At 32.7% G+C, this 17,676-nt stretch overlaps 1 protein-coding gene across 1 annotated transcript in view; it reads left to right on the plus strand.

The window, feature by feature from the left end:
- Positions 1–17,676, plus strand: part of LOC140434877 (uncharacterized) — a 309,793-nt gene that overhangs the window by 114,010 nt on the left and 178,107 nt on the right. Inside the window, exon 12 of the mRNA XM_072523474.1 lies at positions 11,508–11,741. Coding sequence (XP_072379575.1) covers positions 11,508–11,741 — 234 coding nt within the window. The remainder of the gene's footprint in view (positions 1–11,507; positions 11,742–17,676) is intronic.

Consider the following 17,676-nt stretch of genomic DNA (forward strand, 5'->3'; position numbering starts at 1 on the left):
CGAACTTACAAATTGAGGTTACTTTTCGAAATAAATTCTGTTAAGTAGTTATATACATTTTTGTTATTTAATGATAAAAGGTAACAAATATTATAAGGTGGAAGGATTTTATGTTTGATTAAATTTTTTATTAAGTCGTCAGTTTGTTGTATATATTTTGTACATTCAAAGAAAACGTGGTTTAAATCTGCTTCTTTTTGACAAACTTCGCATAAATTGGAATTTACAATTTTAAGTTTTGCCAGATGAGCCGGATAACATGCGTGTCCTGATTTCATTCTGATAATAGATGTAATGTATCTACGTATCTAACAGAGTAATTTTTAAAGCAAAATTCACTCGGGATTGAGGGTTGTATAAGTGTATATTGTGATTTAGAGTGTTGACTGTATTCATGATATTCTTGTTTCCACTGATTGTTTACAATATTCTTGATTGTTACAAATAAATCTGGGATGCAGAGCTTATAATCTGTTTTCGCACCAGAATCAATGGCTTTCTTAGCTAATATATCTACATACTCATTAAGCTCACGCCCTATGTGAGCTTTAATCCACAAAAATCTAACTGTTTTTTGTTCCTGATGTAATTCAAAAATAATTTTTTGATTAGAAGGATGTAAATATTTGTGCTTTTGTTAGGAAAAGATAAAGTCTCAATGGCTATAAGAACCGACAAAGCATCAGATACAATTATTGCGGAGTTGTCATTGGAATTCTTAAAATATTTTAATGCTTCATAAATTGCTATAGCTTCAGCAATAAAAATTGAAAAATGATGATCCAGATTAAACATGTTTTCTATACTTTTTGAAGAAATATAAAAAGCGCATCCAGTGCCAAGAGATGACTTTGATGGGTCTGTATAAATAACTGTTGATGCTGGCCAGTTTTCTAATAATTTCCTTAAAATATTGTAGCTAATTGCAGTATTTACATGGTACCGTTCGCGTCATAAAAAACTGGTACAACTCTTATAACCAAAAACCGTGTTTTTTAAGTTGTGTACGTTGGTCTTGTCACATGTGTCATTCTAATTTCTAGGGCACTGTTGCCAGTTCAACGAAAATATTATATGAAACCAGCTAAAAGCAGGGCTGTGCGACAGACCGCCAGTTTTGAGTATACTAAAAACTAAAACATTATCGAACATTCTCTATCAGTCAGCCACATTTATTTAAACATGCATCCTAAAAAATTCTCCTATTACTATTGTAATTTTACATAATCTCAGTTAAGTACCCACACATTGATTTGTGTTTTATTATAATTTATGAAAATATTTAAATTCAAAAATAATGATAGATAGATCAATCTAGACATAACTTTAAATTATTTTAATAAAACACTTCAGTGATCAGTGAGATATTGGATTGTAACTGTCACGTTTTGAAAAGCGTTTGAAAAAAGTATAATGTTAGTTTTTCACATTTATTGTTCTTGTAATAAATAATAATTTAATTTTGGTAGTTTGCCTGTTACTAAACTTATTGACACAAAATACAACTCGTATTCAGTAGGTAATTGAAGTATAAAATTACAGTATATGCATTCCAATGTTCCCTGTGCCAATACCCTAGGTTTAAAGATCCTTCGAACATTTTGGATATTAGCTCAACCTTATCTCTGGTTATTAAATTTATTAGATACGGTTTTTTGTTGTTAATGTTAAAAATAATTATTATATTCGCCTAACAGAAAAGTAGAATGTCAACACTACAGACGCGTGATATATTCATTCCCAAAATCTAGAGATGCTGAAGAGGTATCTCCTTGTTACAAAATCACTTATACTGTAACTGATTATATACAAAAGCGTATCAAAAGTAACAAGTAGAAACTCACAAGTAACGACAATCTACACCTCTAAACAAAGACGCATAATTTGCAGTTTTAATAGATATGGATTCAATAATCCTTACGGATCACATTTATGTCTGTTGATAATTATATAATTATGTTTTAATTATATAAATATAATTTTTACTTTTAATAGCTCTATATATGTGTGTGTGTGTTGGTATAATTATAGTGTCGGTTTATAATTATAGTGTTATTTAAATAAACTTAAAACTGTGAACATTTTTAAGGTGTTTGCTGTTTTCTCTCAACTGAAGTAAGTAAATTTAATATTATTTTGACTCTATTATAATAATTGTTATGATGATAAAAGGGTTGCAACTGTCAGTCCATAATTGAAAAGATATATTAAAAAGGTCAATAGTCACAATCTAACATTTACTTTCAAAGCTTTACAGAAGCGATCGGTTTCGAGGCTTTCAATATTTGCCTCATCCTCAGGCCCAACAAAGAGATTGTTTTGTTAAAAACCAATAATATAGATATCGCCAATAAGAAGTTTTCCGCTTACATCCAGGGTACTGTCTGTTTTCATCTTTTCCTTATGACACTATCATTGTAGTGAGGTGATATATTGATCATTATATACGTATGTAAATAAAAGGTCTTACTAAGTAAAGAGCTTTAGGTCTTTACCTTGTAAGAACCTGTGACAAAAACAACAAAAAAAGGACATCATACTGCATAATAATATGTGATTTTCCATCTTCCATAAGTTTTTAAACTATATAAAGTCCGGATGTGGCAGCTTATACTGTATGTGTATTTTTCTTTAACTACTTTTAATTTTATTATAAACCAGAAGATAATCATACCTTTTTAATAGTAAAAAAATTTTGATAACAACATATATAATGATCAACATATCAGCTCACTACAATAGATAAAGTCATAAAGGAAAAGATGAAGACAGACAGTACCCTGGATGTAAGCGAAAAACTTCTTATTGCCGATATCTATATTATTGTTTTTTAACAAAACGAACTTTTTGCTTTGCCTGAGGATCAGGCAAATATTGTAAGCCTCGAAATCGGTCGCTTCTGTAACACCTTGAAAATAAAGATTTTGAGTATTGACCTTTTTAATATATCTGTTCAATTATCTATTATCTATCTATTATCTATTATTTTATTAGAATATTAGCCTGTAAATAATATTTTGCAGGTTTGTATACACAGTCACTAAAACAAATTAATATGTCGGACACGGATTCTGCCGATGAACTCGTAAACATACCTTTAACTCCCCCCAAAAAGAGATTGAAAAAAGGCCATTTAAGCTTAAACGTTAAAGAAATAATTGTAAACGTGTATAAACACGAGTTACAAGAAAATCTGGCGTTAATATTGTCCGCTGTTGAGAAAAGAGTAGCCGATAAAGTTGGAGTATCGGATAGTTCTGTGTTTAAGGTTATTAGAGCGATAAGAAGAATAGTGCATCAATTCTTTTTTAGAAATGAAATTCTCACGATAGATAGAGTTCTACAACAGGTCAACCACGACCCAATCTACCTGATTTCAAACGTACTACTTTTTACAAGATTTTGAAAAAACTTCAATTCAAATTTGAAAAACGTGGCAGGAACAGTATGCTTACAGACAGAGATGGCCTTGTAATCTAGAGAAGAGAATTTTTAAGGCAGATAAAAGATTATAGGAATGGCAATCGTAAAATATATTATTTAGATGAGACTTGGATTAACGCCGGTCATACTAAATAAAAAATATGGATTGATAAGTCAGTCACATCATCAAGACAAGCATTTTTGGATGGACTCTCGACAGGTCTGAAAAATCCATTATGTAATTCCTGGACCCCGTTGTCCAAATATTTTTCCTAGCAGGATGGCTTATAGAAGGGCATATCTGGATTCATTTCGCATAATGTGTCCAAAGTACTGTAACTTCCGAGATTTTATGGTGGAATGAAGAAGAACCTCTCGGTTCTTCTTCATTTTTCTGAGGACCTCCTCATTGGTGACTCGGTCAGTCCACGGTATTTTAAGTATTCTCCGATACAGCCACATCTCAAATGCTTCCAATTTTCTGCACATATCTTCGTTCAAGGTCCACGATTCAACGCCATAAAAAACAACAGATTAGACGTAGCATCGTAGCATTCTTACTTTTATAGCAAGAGAGACGTTGTGGCTCTTGAAGAAGGCCCCCATCCGGTTGAAGATGGATCTAGCTTTTGATAAATGATAAATAAAAGATACGAAATTATTCGAAATTACATAAACAAAATGGAATATTTTAAAAATGAAAAACTGTAACCCATTTTACTCATTGTACCTATGTAGTTTTCCAGTACTTATTTTTCGTAATTGGATATTACTTATATGTAATAGTAAAAAGTTTTTTTCATCATTTTCAAAGAAAACCTTTCGATTTACATCCGCAAAGTACGTTCCTTTGTGCGTTGTCACCTATGCAATATTGGGGACGATCTATCAATGGATTTATATATAGTTTTGTCTCCTGAATTAAAATCTGAAAACGGCATTTTGATATGTCGAACTATCTTCGACATAACCGGCATCAAAGTCAAAAATAGTGACGTCACAATTCTTCTAAATATACATTCGTTTCTGCTGACACAAATAAATGTTAAATCGAAATCGAAACGTCGACTTCTTCTTCTTCTTCTTCTTTGTCTAGCCATTCACGTCCACATCTGAACATAAGCCTCTTCAAGTCTTCCTTTCCATTGTTTTTTATTGTACGCTACTTGTAGCCAATTTTTCCCGGCAGTCCTTTTCAGATCATCTGTCCATCTCATAGGAGGTCTGCCTCTGGGTCTTTTGTGTTGGTATGGTCTCCAGGTTAAAATTGATCTGTGCCATTTGTTTAGATCGCTCCTAGCTACATGTCCAGCGTATTCCCATTTCAACTTTAATGATTTTTGCACCACATCGGTGACTTTGGTTTTCTGTCTTATCCATGTATTTGTTTTCTTGTCCTTAAGTGATATACCTAGCATTGCTCTTTCCATCGCGTGTTGAGTGACTCTAAGTATATTAATATTCTTTTTTATGATTGTCCATGTTTGTGCCGCATAAGTTAATACCGGAATAATGCATGCATCAAAAACTTTAGATCTAAGATGTAATTGAATTTGTTGATTTCTGAGTATATAGTTCAGTTTACCGAATGTTGTCCTAGATAACTTTCTTCTTCTTTTTATTTCTTCAGTTTGAATTTCCCTATTTAGTATTATTTTTTGTCCTAAGTATATATATTCTTCAACTTTTTCTATAACTTTATCGTTTATTATTGTCACGCTGTCTTCGGAGTGCATGACCTTTGTTTTGTTTAAATTCATTTTCAGTCCTATTTTAGAAGATTTGGTATGTAGTTCTAAAAGCATGGTTTGCATTTCTTGTAGGTCAGTAGCTATCAGGATTATGTCATCTGCAAATCGTAGATTACTGAGGTAGCGGCCATTGATGTTTATTCCCTTATATTTCCAATTTAGGTTTTTAAAAACGTCCTCCAAAACTAAGGTGAACAGTTTGGGTGATAAAGTATCTCCCTGTTTGACTCCCCTGTTTAATGGTACAGGGTTCGTGTGTTCATTTTCATTTAGGTAGTATGTAGCTGTAGCTTGGTTCATAGTTTCTTTTATTAAGTTAATATATCTGCTGTCTATTCTACAATTTTGCATTGCGTTTATTACGGCCGTGTGTTCTATGGTATCGAAAGCTTTACGTCGACTTAATAAATTTTATTTTTTAATGTTAATGTAATGTTAAATGTATAAGTCTATCTACCCAATAATATATGTATAAGTATTTTCCCTAGCTTTTACACAAGAAGAGGTCTCTTTTTATATCATTAATAATAATATTATTACTTATTTCCAAATATTGGTCTTAAAGCGTAAAATGTATAAAAACAACGTTCTTTTTTTGCCTTTTGATTAATACCACAATTATTATCTAATGATGTGTGAATGACAGTTTACAAAAACTAATATTAAAGTATACTTCTTTGGAAGATTAATCATTGATTACTATCATTTTAACAGTAATCCTAAAAATTATAAATTAATTCATTTCAAATTTAGATGTTATAGACTGCTAGAATCTTAATACAACCCTGTACAATTATATAAATATCAGGTTTCGCGTGATCTGTACATGCATTTGTTGACGGCTACTTTTCTGTTAAATGAATTTAGTTTTAAAAACTTTGTACATTTTTGAACGTTATTTTTTATATATTTAGATTTTGTGCAATTTCGTTATCTGTGATGGCAACAACGAATTGATTCACGGACCATTGTGTCCAGTCTGAACACAGGTTTACATTGGGAAAAAAAAAGTGTACCAGTTTTATATGACGGGAAGTGTACCTTGGTTTAATTACCGTAATAGTTTGCAAAAAAGCATAAAATTCTTCAAAGTTTGAATTATCATATGTGTATGAGTTGGTGTTATTGCAATTTGAGAGATTTCTAAAAGCGTCACAAAGTGGAGGAGAATTTTTGTGGATCCAATATTTATTTGTTAAATCTGCATTATTAAGTTTGCTAATACTGCAGTAAACGGAGTGGTTTTTATGACGAATATTAATCAGAAATTTTTGACTAAGATATTCTCTTCTATATTTGAGTGGAAATTCTAGTGCTTCAACATATAACGAATTGGTTGGAGTTGATTTCATAGTACCTAGGCAAATACGTAATATTGGATTTTGAAATACGTCTATTTTCCCCAAGATATACTTAGCTGCTGAACCATACAAAATACATCCATAATCTATGATTGATCTTATGTACGATCGATAAAAAAGTAACGCAGTTTCTACATCGGCTCCCCACCAAGTTTTGAAAGGTTAGAAATTGCAGATTAAATTAAAAGGAAATTTAATCCCGTATTACATCTATTTAACATGAAGTCAATGTGTAACTTCCAAGTTAATTTACGGTCAAGAATCATCCCTAAGTATTTAATTGAAGAACAGAAATTATATTCCCGACTGTTCACTGTTAACTTGTCTATTTTTGGAAGATTGTGCCTCGTGAAAATACATATACTAGATTTACTTGGTGCTATTTCGAACCCATTTTCTTTAAATCAGCTATCGGAGTAGTCGTCCATTTTTCCCAAAATTTGTATGCACTTTTCGTATGTTTTGGAAGATGAGTATATAAGAAAATCATCAGCATATTGTATTATATTAAGACTGTTATTTACTAGGTTGTTATATCGAGGACCTATACGTTTATTGTTATTTGATCTCAAATACATTTGAGGTCAAATAACAATAAATAATAATAATTTATTGTTATTTAAGTATGGTGTATTTTAAACCCAAAATATAGCTTACGTTATTTTAGAAGACTCACAGTAATTTAGAGAGAAGCCACAGATATGTTAAATGAATTGGACTTTGCATGTTCGAAGGTGAGCCTCAGAATAAACTTGACCAAAATTAAGTTTATGACAAATATGGTCCCCAATAACCATTTAAGGAAAGCTACGGAAAGCTCGAAACCGAAGTGGAAGATCAAGTGAATACAGCAAACAGAGCCGCAGGCTGCCTAAACGAAACAATATGGAGAAATAAAAATATCGGGAAAGAAACGAAAGGCAGAATTTACAAAACAGTCATCAGACCAATAATGACATAAGCGGCAGAAACAAGACCTGACACAGAGAGAACAAAAAGGATGTTAGAAACAGCATAGATGAAAACACTTAGAAAAATTGATGGTAAGACACTATGGGACAGAGCTAGAAGTACAGATATACGACATAGATGCAAGGTGGAGAACATCAAAAAGTGGGTAAGAAATAGAAAAGTAGAATGGAACGATCATATAAGCCGAATGACAACAAATAGAGTAGTAAAGACGGCAAGAGACGGTTCCCCAATAAGAAGACGATCAATAGGAAGACCACGCAAACGATGGAATGACAACTTACTGGAGGCACATTGAAAAACAGACAGAGTCATGTCTATATAAAAAAAAGAAGAAGAAGAAGAAGAATAATCATTTAACTATTCTAGACAAAGTAATAGAACTGGTGGAAGAATATACATATTTGGGTCATGAAATTAGAATCAGCAGAGATAACCAAACATGCGAAATCCAAAGACGAATTACTTTAGCGTGGGTAGCCTTAGGAAAACTGCCATACACATTTATGGCCAACATACCAATTAGACTCAAAAGAAAAGTATTTGACCAATGCGTATTACCAGTCATGACCTATGGGGCGAAAACTATTACTCTAACCAAGACTACGCCTGGGACTATGCTGGGAGTAACGTTGCGCGACCGAATATGAAAGGAAGATCTGCGAATAAGGAGGAGTATTGCTGATGTTGTGGAACACATAGCGGAACTGAAATGGAACTAGGCAGGCCGTGTAGTGAGCATGCATGACACACGATGGACGAGTAAAATCACAAATTGGAGGCCAAGAGCAGATAAAAGTAGTAAACGAAGACCACCTACACGTTGGGCTGACGACAAAAATTTACAATAAAGAGAACAAAATCGTAAAGAATGGAGGAGTTTTAGGGAGGCCTTTGTCTAGTAGTAGACGTGATAAATGAAGGCTGAATGATGATGATGATGATGATAATGACAGTAATTTAATTTAACTATGTAATTTTTTTCTAATAAATATTGAGACACAGACACAAGCTAGTTTTGTTGAGTAGCAACTGCATCATTTAAGCTGTGAGCCACTATATACATATATATAGGGTGAAAATCGGGAGTCGGATGTTTTTAGAACTTATAGTACGAAGCTTGAGGGGATGAGAGTGGGACAAGCGTGGCGTTACTACCTCTGTAGTTGTGTGCCATTTCAGTCAACATGGAGCAGTAGACGGTAGAACATTGCACGTTTTAACAGGATACGAATCAATAATCAGTGATCACTACGCAGCGGCTTTTTTACACTCACTTTAATATTGGTAGGCGTGGAGCGGTTCCATCTCGCAACACAATCTTAAGATGGATAAAGAATTTTAGAACAACATGCAGTATCATAAAAAAAGTGACAAGGTCCGAATAGAACAGTAAAAACTTCTGGAAACATACAGCGAGTGAGAGATGCCGTCGTCAGAAGCCCTACACGGTCCGCCCAAAAACATTCAATTAAGCTAAACATTAATCGGGAATCGTTTAGAAAAATGTTGCATAAGGACCTGTTGAATATTGCATGGAAATATATGTTGAACAACGTAAGGATTTCACTACAAGAATGCAAGTTCTTTTGGAGGATAACTTAGGTTAGCATCTAATGAGCAACGAAGCTGATTTCCATTTGGACGGAACCGTTAATAAACAGGATTACAGGTACCTACGGGAATCCTGAAAACCCACGAAATCTCCATGAGCGTCATTTACATTCTCAAAAAGTCACAGTGTGGTGGGCCATATGTCCGACTGGCATTATTGAGCCATAGTTTTTTGAAGAGGCTGGCCATACCGTCACCGTTCATATTCGTTACGTTGACATGATCCAAAATTTTTTGGTTCTAGAACTACGCAGAAAAAAGATAAACCAAGGAATGTGTGGTTTTAGCAGGATGGTGCCACGGCATATGCTGCCAATGCTTCAATGAATATTCTCCGCAAACTGTTCCCAGCACAACTCATTTCACGTTTCAGAGATTTTCCGTGGCCTCCAACGTCTCCAGACCTGTCAATTTGTGATGATTTTTTTCTAGGGGGTATTTAAAGAGTCGTGTGTATATGTTAGCAAGCCTCGTAATTTGATCGCGTTAAAGAACGCAATTCGCCAGGAAATCCTGGATATTGATCGAGCGATGTTGAAGCGTGTTATGGAGGATTTCATAAAGGATCGAAAAGTGCATCCAACCTGATGGTCACCATCTTAATGACATTATTTTTCATATTTAATTAGATTGTAAATGGCATAATATAAACGTCATTTTATTCATAGCAACTGTTGCTATCATCAAGTCTTCGTAGACACTTTGTCTTAGGACCAGCAACTTCATGTGGAGTCGTACGTTGCCATGTTATCTAATCCACTGGTAACTTTAACATCCTAATATATAAGACTAAATAATGTAAACCAAATTGTAACCTATAACTTTTAACGGGTTTTTACCCAGATATTAATGGCTCAAAACATGTACACCTAACTTTTTAGGACACTGATGATGGAACATGGTTTCCGAAAACGTTTTGTCTTCATGACATAGCCCGATTGGGTTTTTTAATTTATATACCTTTTATCAAGGATTTTAACAAATTTTTTGTGATACATGGTATACAGCCAGCTACAGGAACTTAGTTTCCTTGTGGATTTGGGTATTACACTGAGCTCATGTAAAGAAAAAAAGGGAAGAATTCTGATTGAAATACAAAAAAAATGTACTGGCTGATTGGACGAAATTTTACATTGTGCTTACATAAAAAATTATTATTATATAAATATATACTGAAATAATAGTATTGTTATAAAAACAGTTATAAAAATTTAGAATCAACAGCCACAAATCAACAGAAAATATTTCTATTCAAACGAAAAATTAAATTAAATAATAGGTACTTATGTCATCGAATGCCATAGTTAGTGCGCATTTCGATGCGCATCGCCCCGCCTCGAATTTTCCCATTGGCTCTTGGCCTGGAAATCCCTATTTATCGCTCGAAGAGCGCATATAAATATTGGCGATTTTCAGGTCAGCCAGGTCAGTCCCTCACGGGCTCTCCAAGATCTTAGTGCTCTCGGGGCTCTGCTTCCTGCATTTATTTTCCATACTCTGTGGCTGAGAATTGTTTCAACTTAACTTGGTGTTTTTATTTCGGCGAAGAAATTGTCATGTAAGAAATATCTTGCCTTTTTCAAGGCAAGACACCGAAGATAAATATTTACAAGTCCATAACCCGAAAATGGACTTAAGTAGAGGAGCTCTCGACAGTATATTCGAAGCCCTCTACAAAGCACCCGGGGATATCAGAAGGTGGTTAGACCCTTATTTGTTCCCCCGAGGTGACAGTATTAGAATTGATCGAATACGTGGTATTGAATATATTTACGAAAGAACCTGATTCGTGCTATTACAAATTTATACATAATGTGCTAAATAATGTGTTCTGGTACTTGGGATTAGAATCATTCGGTAAAGCGTGCGCAATAGACTCAGAGTCAAACTCATTTTGTCTAAAAATTCTCATACGTGGTATTAGAAGGTAGGTAGCGATATGCTTTAAAAGCAAACTACCAAACGCAAAGTATGTCATGACTGAAAAATAGAATTAGAATTACAATGTCACTTAAAGCCCGCTTTAGCTTTAGTCCGCCAATGCACTTAAGATACTTTTTCGAATTATACGAAAATAGAACGTGTGATAAGCAATTTAGATTTAGAAATAGTCTAGGAACTAGAGGGGTACTATTTTGTATGCGCCGTTTGTTACAAAAACGTTGTGAGTTCCGAAAGAACGTTTATGTTTGTTTCATGAACTTTGATAAACCATCACAATGAGGAAAAACAGAATAATTCGGCCACACAATTGTCAAAATATTCACATCTTCTTTTTGACGTTTGTTTTCGCTTTAGAATAAGTCCACATACATAAGAAATATAAAACTTTTTCCAATATTTGTGTTGTACTTTTCTTCTGATTATGTCATGATTTATATTTCAGTTTGACTACAGCGAACTAAATTTAGTTAAAATATGTAGAGAGACTACCAAAATGTTAGCACATCCGCTTTCTCCATATGAAGATGACATTCACACTGAACGCCAATATATAGATGCCGTAGCTGTAAAGAAATTTGGACAAGATTTACCTCAATATCCTATCGATTCGTATAATGTGCACGTAGTAGCATCTGTTGATTTTCTTAATCAAGAGACCGAATCTTTTCAAACGCAGGTAAATATTAAAATATAGATTAGAATTACAAACAAATTTTACACATAAATATAAAATTATAGAGGGCGGCGTATTATGCACCAAAAGGAATTAATGTCTTTCTTTTCTCTCCATTTTTTTTCATTCAAAGCCTCCTCAATTCTGCGAGGCATGGAGTTGACGAGACGAGCCAAATCTTCTGGTGTAATAACTCTAAACCAGTTTTGAATAATGGCTTCTATCAGTTCTCTCTTGTTGCTTGGGTTTCGGCGTGATACTAAGACTTTCAGCCTTGACCATAAATTTTCTATTGGATTTAGATCGGGACTATTTCCAGGCCAAGGCAGAACAGTAACATCATGGTTTCTCAATCATTCCATGGAAGTTTTAGCCGTATGACAAGGCGCTCCATCCTGCTGGAAGATGCATTGTTGGGCATCCCCTTCGAACAAATCTCTGATAGTCGGCAGCAGTTTGGCTAGCCGTATCTCTTCCTGATATTTTTTTGCATTAATATTGCCCTCTATTACTGCTAAACGTCCAACTGCATTAGTGGTCATGCAAGCCCATACCATGACACTCACAGGATGCTTCATAGTGACCGTAGTACACTGGGGCAAAAGGTCTTTTTCCGGTCGGCGGCCAACTTCACTCCGTCACTCCCAAAGATCGAGATTTTGGTTTCATCACTCCAAATTACTTTACTCCATTGTTCTTCTGTCCACCCTCTGTGTGCCAAAGCCCAATCAATGCGTTTTTGCCTCTGTTTTTTGTTCAGGAACGGCTTCTTTCTAGGAATTCGTGCTCGCAATCCATTTTCACACAACTTCTAAAGAGAGTCGGCATATTCTACGCACATCGTAGTGACTAACTTTGGGTTTTCTGCCAGATCTTTTTGCTGATTTTGTCGTTCCACGTTTGCAACTTTCATTACACGTGATTTTGTGGCGCCACCACCCAATTTGTTTGCTATTTCTTGATAAGTGTAACCTTCTTCTCGAAGGATAATTGCTTTGGCTCTCTTTCCTGGCGACCAGTCAACACGTTTTGGGTTTCTGGTTGCCATTTTCGTTGAATCGACGCTGATGAATTCTCCTCTTCGACAATTAAACAATATCACCTTAGTAACAACTACCCGATGTCACTCATAAACACTCGAAGCCGCACGAAACTGTACTAAAGGCCATCTAACCGCTTTCAGTTGGGTTGTTGACTGACTAGCAAAACCCTGACGCAATACAGTATTGCCAATGTTGCCATTCACAAATCTCAGATTTTCGGCGTTTCGGCGAAATACATAAAATATTATGCAGGAATATAAAACAATAAAATAAAAATGTAATTGTAATGGTAAACTATATAAATCATGATCATAAGACGAGTCATGCTAAAAAAACGATAATTTTTGTAAAGTTTCCAGAATTTTGGCCACTAGTGTACTTATCACTATATTAAATTTAAACAGATTAAAATAATGCTAATTAGTTTACATTTAACTGTAAGAAAACATGTAGAGTCCATACTTAACAAATAAGTTGTTGTTGTTTTTTTGTGTTTATGACTGCGGACAGTAAATCCATTCGCCAATCTTACAATTTTTACTCGTTTTTTCATTAGTCATTGTTTCGTATACAATCTTATCCTAAATATATTACTAGTAATTATCTAACATATAGTCTTTTTTTGGTAATTTGTTTCTAGTTTTTTTTCTATTAGGTGCTTTTTAGTTATTTATATATAAAATAGATAATGAGGTCCTCAGAGTTCCATAGCAAACTCTTCTGCAGCTATCTACTATATTTTTTTTATTTAATTTTTTTATTTATTTTTTTTTATTTTTTTTATTATTTACTTCTTATATTTTTTTAAATTTATTTTTTTATGTATTATTTTTTTTAATTCTTTTTTATATTCTAATAAATTACAAAGAAATACTTACTCTATAATATTTACAATTACAAATAATTTAAATTAATGGGATGATGGACATCAGTCAAAGAATACAGCGAATTTAAAAAATTATTAATCTTATTAGATATAAGAGAACAGTCCAAAATTTTATGTTGTAGGTTACCCATCTGACCACAAGTACATTGTGGACTATCAGCTAGATTCATTTTAAACATATATTTATGATGGTATAAGACAGTGGTTAAATCTCATTCCGCATATAGTTCTTGTCAAATCCTTTGTCGACTTCATTTCAGAAAACCAAGATTTATCCGTAATATGGTTGCTGATTGCTCTGTAATGGTTTCCAGTATTTATATTCTCATTAATCTACCTTTCTTTTCATTCGTTCTTAAGCTCTTTGAATATGTCTGATTCTATATCTCTAGACGTACAAAGATAATGAGTTAATACTCCTTGTGTCACCGCGTTTTTGCCAATTCATCTACTATTTTATTTCCAGTTATTCCACAGTGGCTTTTAATCCATGCCAACTTAACTGTTTTGCCTTGTTGCTGAAGATCTTTAATTATATTTATTATATATAATTCAATGTAATTTACCATTGATTTAGGATTAATGGGACTAATTTTACTTATAGAACTCTTGCTGTCACTATAAATTATAAACTTTGACTGATTTATATTAGATAAATATTTTAGTTCTTCCACTGTCGCTATTAATTCAGCTGTGTATATACTCATGATGGAATTGAGTTTAAATATTTTACTGTTTTTATTATTGTTATCCCAGTATGCACATCCCAAACCTTCAATACTTTTGGATGCATCTGTTTATAGCATATAACAATCTTTTGAACAATTGTGGACTGTCAGATATAAACATTAATTTTCTTAAAGATAAAGGCAAATTGCTGTAGTCCCTTAAGAAGTATACCTGAACTTGTTCCAGAGTATTAAAGTCACTATTGTAATTTGGGTTTATGTCATATTTATATAGTTGTTTATCATATATTGTCATTTTTGAATAGAAATCTACTATATTTAGAGTTTTCTTTTTTATCCAATATTTTTCTGTTAAGTCTGCTAGGAACAGCTGGTGTATTTTGGCTATTAAACTTGACTTTTTCTCGTACAATTCAAACCAAAAGTCTAATGCCAAGTTTTTTTTCGTCTTTTATCCATTGGAATTTCACAGCATTCGACTTGTAGGTTACTAATGGGTGTACTTCTTATGGCTCCTATACACAATCTAAGGCATTTATTAACGATTTTGTCTATTTTGTTTAAATGACACTGTGATGCGTCACTGTATAATATTGATCCATAGTCGATTATAGATCTTATATTATTTTTAAATAATAAAGAAATATTTGGATCTGCTCCCTATCGTCAATGTAACACGAATCGAAGAAAATTTATTTCCTTTTCTGTTATTTTAACTATATTGTCTATATGTTCTTTCCAGAGAAGCTGTCTATCAAGAGTAATACACAAATATTTGACATAACTTTGCACTGGATAGGGGACATTGTTTATTAAGATGTAGTTGAGTATTTGTTTTCGTTTTCTTGTAAAAATACATAATCTAGTTTTGGAATCAGAGATATTTAGTCCATTTAATTCACTCCATATTTTATTATCTTTGACTTCTTCTTCAATGTATTTGACTGCATTTTCTACTTTAATGTGTTCTTGATAAATGACTATATCATCTACAAATTGTAAAATTCTTGTAGAGTTTAAAGTTTTTTACTAGATCAGCAGTACAAATTAAATATAACAACGTGCTTAATATTCCTCCATGAGGTGAACCATCCATCGCTAGCCTTGGACTAATTGTGTTACCATTTACCGATATATAAATTTTTCTACAGTCATATAGTTTTACTATTTTTTGACAGAAACATTCGGGAAGACCTATTTGTGTCATTTTGTTATATAGTATACTTAAATGAACGTTATCGTATGCTGATTCAACATCTAATAAAAGAGAGCTGTTACTGAAGAATTTGACTTCAACGCTAAATTTATATCTATTACCAACTGGCTCACTGATTCCACAGTAGAATGATTTTTTTCGAAATCCAAATTGTGTTTGTGACATTTTATTATTTTTTCTAACCATCTTTCGAGCCCAAGTTTTATCATTTTTTCCAGTATTTTTATTTTGAAGGAGCTTAATGAAATACCTCTATAAAATTCTGTTTAATCAGAAATTCGATTTGCTTTAAGTATGGGAATTACTTAGTACTCTTTTCAACTATCTGGAATATCTGCTGATTGGCATATTTGATTTTATTGTTTGAATGAATATAATGTATATTATCTTCCCGGAGAATTGTTATTCTTGTTTTAAAGACTTATTTCTAATTCGTATAAACTAAATGATTAGAGTTTTTCCCTTTCATTACAATAATTTTTGAAAATATATTATCTGGGCATAATTTTCTCAAAAACTCCTCGACCCATTCTCCTTTGGTGACTGCATTTATTTGTGGTTTAAAGATGTTTTGTAAACGTTTGACTTGATTCCACATATTTTTTATTGGTGTATTTTTGTTTAAAGTTTCACAAAAATGTCTCCATGCATTACACTTACTCTTTAATATAACTTTTTTGGTTTCTGCTACACATGTATATTGGACTGTAACTTAAACTTGCATAAAGCAAGTTGTTGTTCTTGAATAACCTTTTGACAGTTGTCATTCCACCAAGTTTTCCTAAATCGCGGACTAGTCCCTATTCTTTTTCTCCGGTAGACATATTTTATAATATTCGTTTAATTTATTTAAACATTGTTGGTAACTTAAATTATTATCGAGTTCCATGAAATTATCAGTGATAGAAGAGAAAAGAGACCAGTCCGCTTTATTTATATTCCATTAGAATTTTATATTTATACATTCAGCTTTATTATAACATTAATATTTGACTTTATAATAATAGCAAAATGATTTGATCGTAAAGAATTGTCCATAATATCTCAATCGAAGCACTGACTCATATTTGATGGGCATATTGTAAGGTCTGTTGCCGATTTATTAATACTACTAGGTCTATGCAGCAAAGTTTCTTTGCCGTTATTTAAAAGTACGAGATTACAGTCCTCAATAGCTTCTAACAGATTTTTTCCTATAGTCTCTACAGTAGGTACTACAACCCCAAACATAATTGTGGCTATTAAAATCACCACCAATTATAAAAGGCTTCTCCATACTATTAAAAAACTTTTTCCATGCATTTACCGTAATTTTGAGATTTGGTTTTACATAAATAATAAATGTTAATCTTTTTACCGGCTTTAATTTTAATTGATATGCTATTACGTCATTGATTGATGAAAAGTAGGACTATTATAAAAATTAATTTTTTTTTTCAATAGTATGGCCACACCACCATATCCATCGTCCCCATCATTCCTAAAGATATTATAACCCGTAAAGTTAATACAGTTACTTTTCTTTAACCATGTTTCTGATATTAGTCCTATATCTATTTTATTACCATACAAATTTTTTTTTAAATAACCCTTATTTGTTTTAATTGACCGCGCATTCCATTGAAGAAATGATATGTTAGCCATCACGATTTAATAGTAATTGTGAAATATTGTTTTTCAGTAATTCCAACGTTTTGTCATCTAAATTATGAATAATCTGATTTAAAGTTGTTGAAATAAAGTTTACTATAATTTCTCCTATATTACTTTGATTATCGTTTTGTATCCGTGTTTTATTATGATAAATAGGGTTGCTAAAATTATAACAAGGCTGGCTTTGTAATTTTATTGTTTGCAAGATTTTTCTGTACGCTTCCATTATTTCCCTGTCTACGTTACTAGAATCAATACTACTTGATCGTTTTCGTTTACAGATTGTATATTTATTGGAAGTACTTTCTTGTTCTTTACTTACTGTTGAATAATATTTTCTATAATTATTATTAGCTTCGTAATATGTTATATTTTCAGTATTCATAATCTTTTTAATATACTCCTGTTTTTCTCTTTCCGTACAATTTGCTCCCTTGTCAGTAGGGCTATG

Source organism: Diabrotica undecimpunctata, chromosome 2, assembly GCF_040954645.1.
Source record: "Diabrotica undecimpunctata isolate CICGRU chromosome 2, icDiaUnde3, whole genome shotgun sequence".
NCBI lineage: Eukaryota > Metazoa > Arthropoda > Insecta > Coleoptera > Chrysomelidae > Diabrotica > Diabrotica undecimpunctata.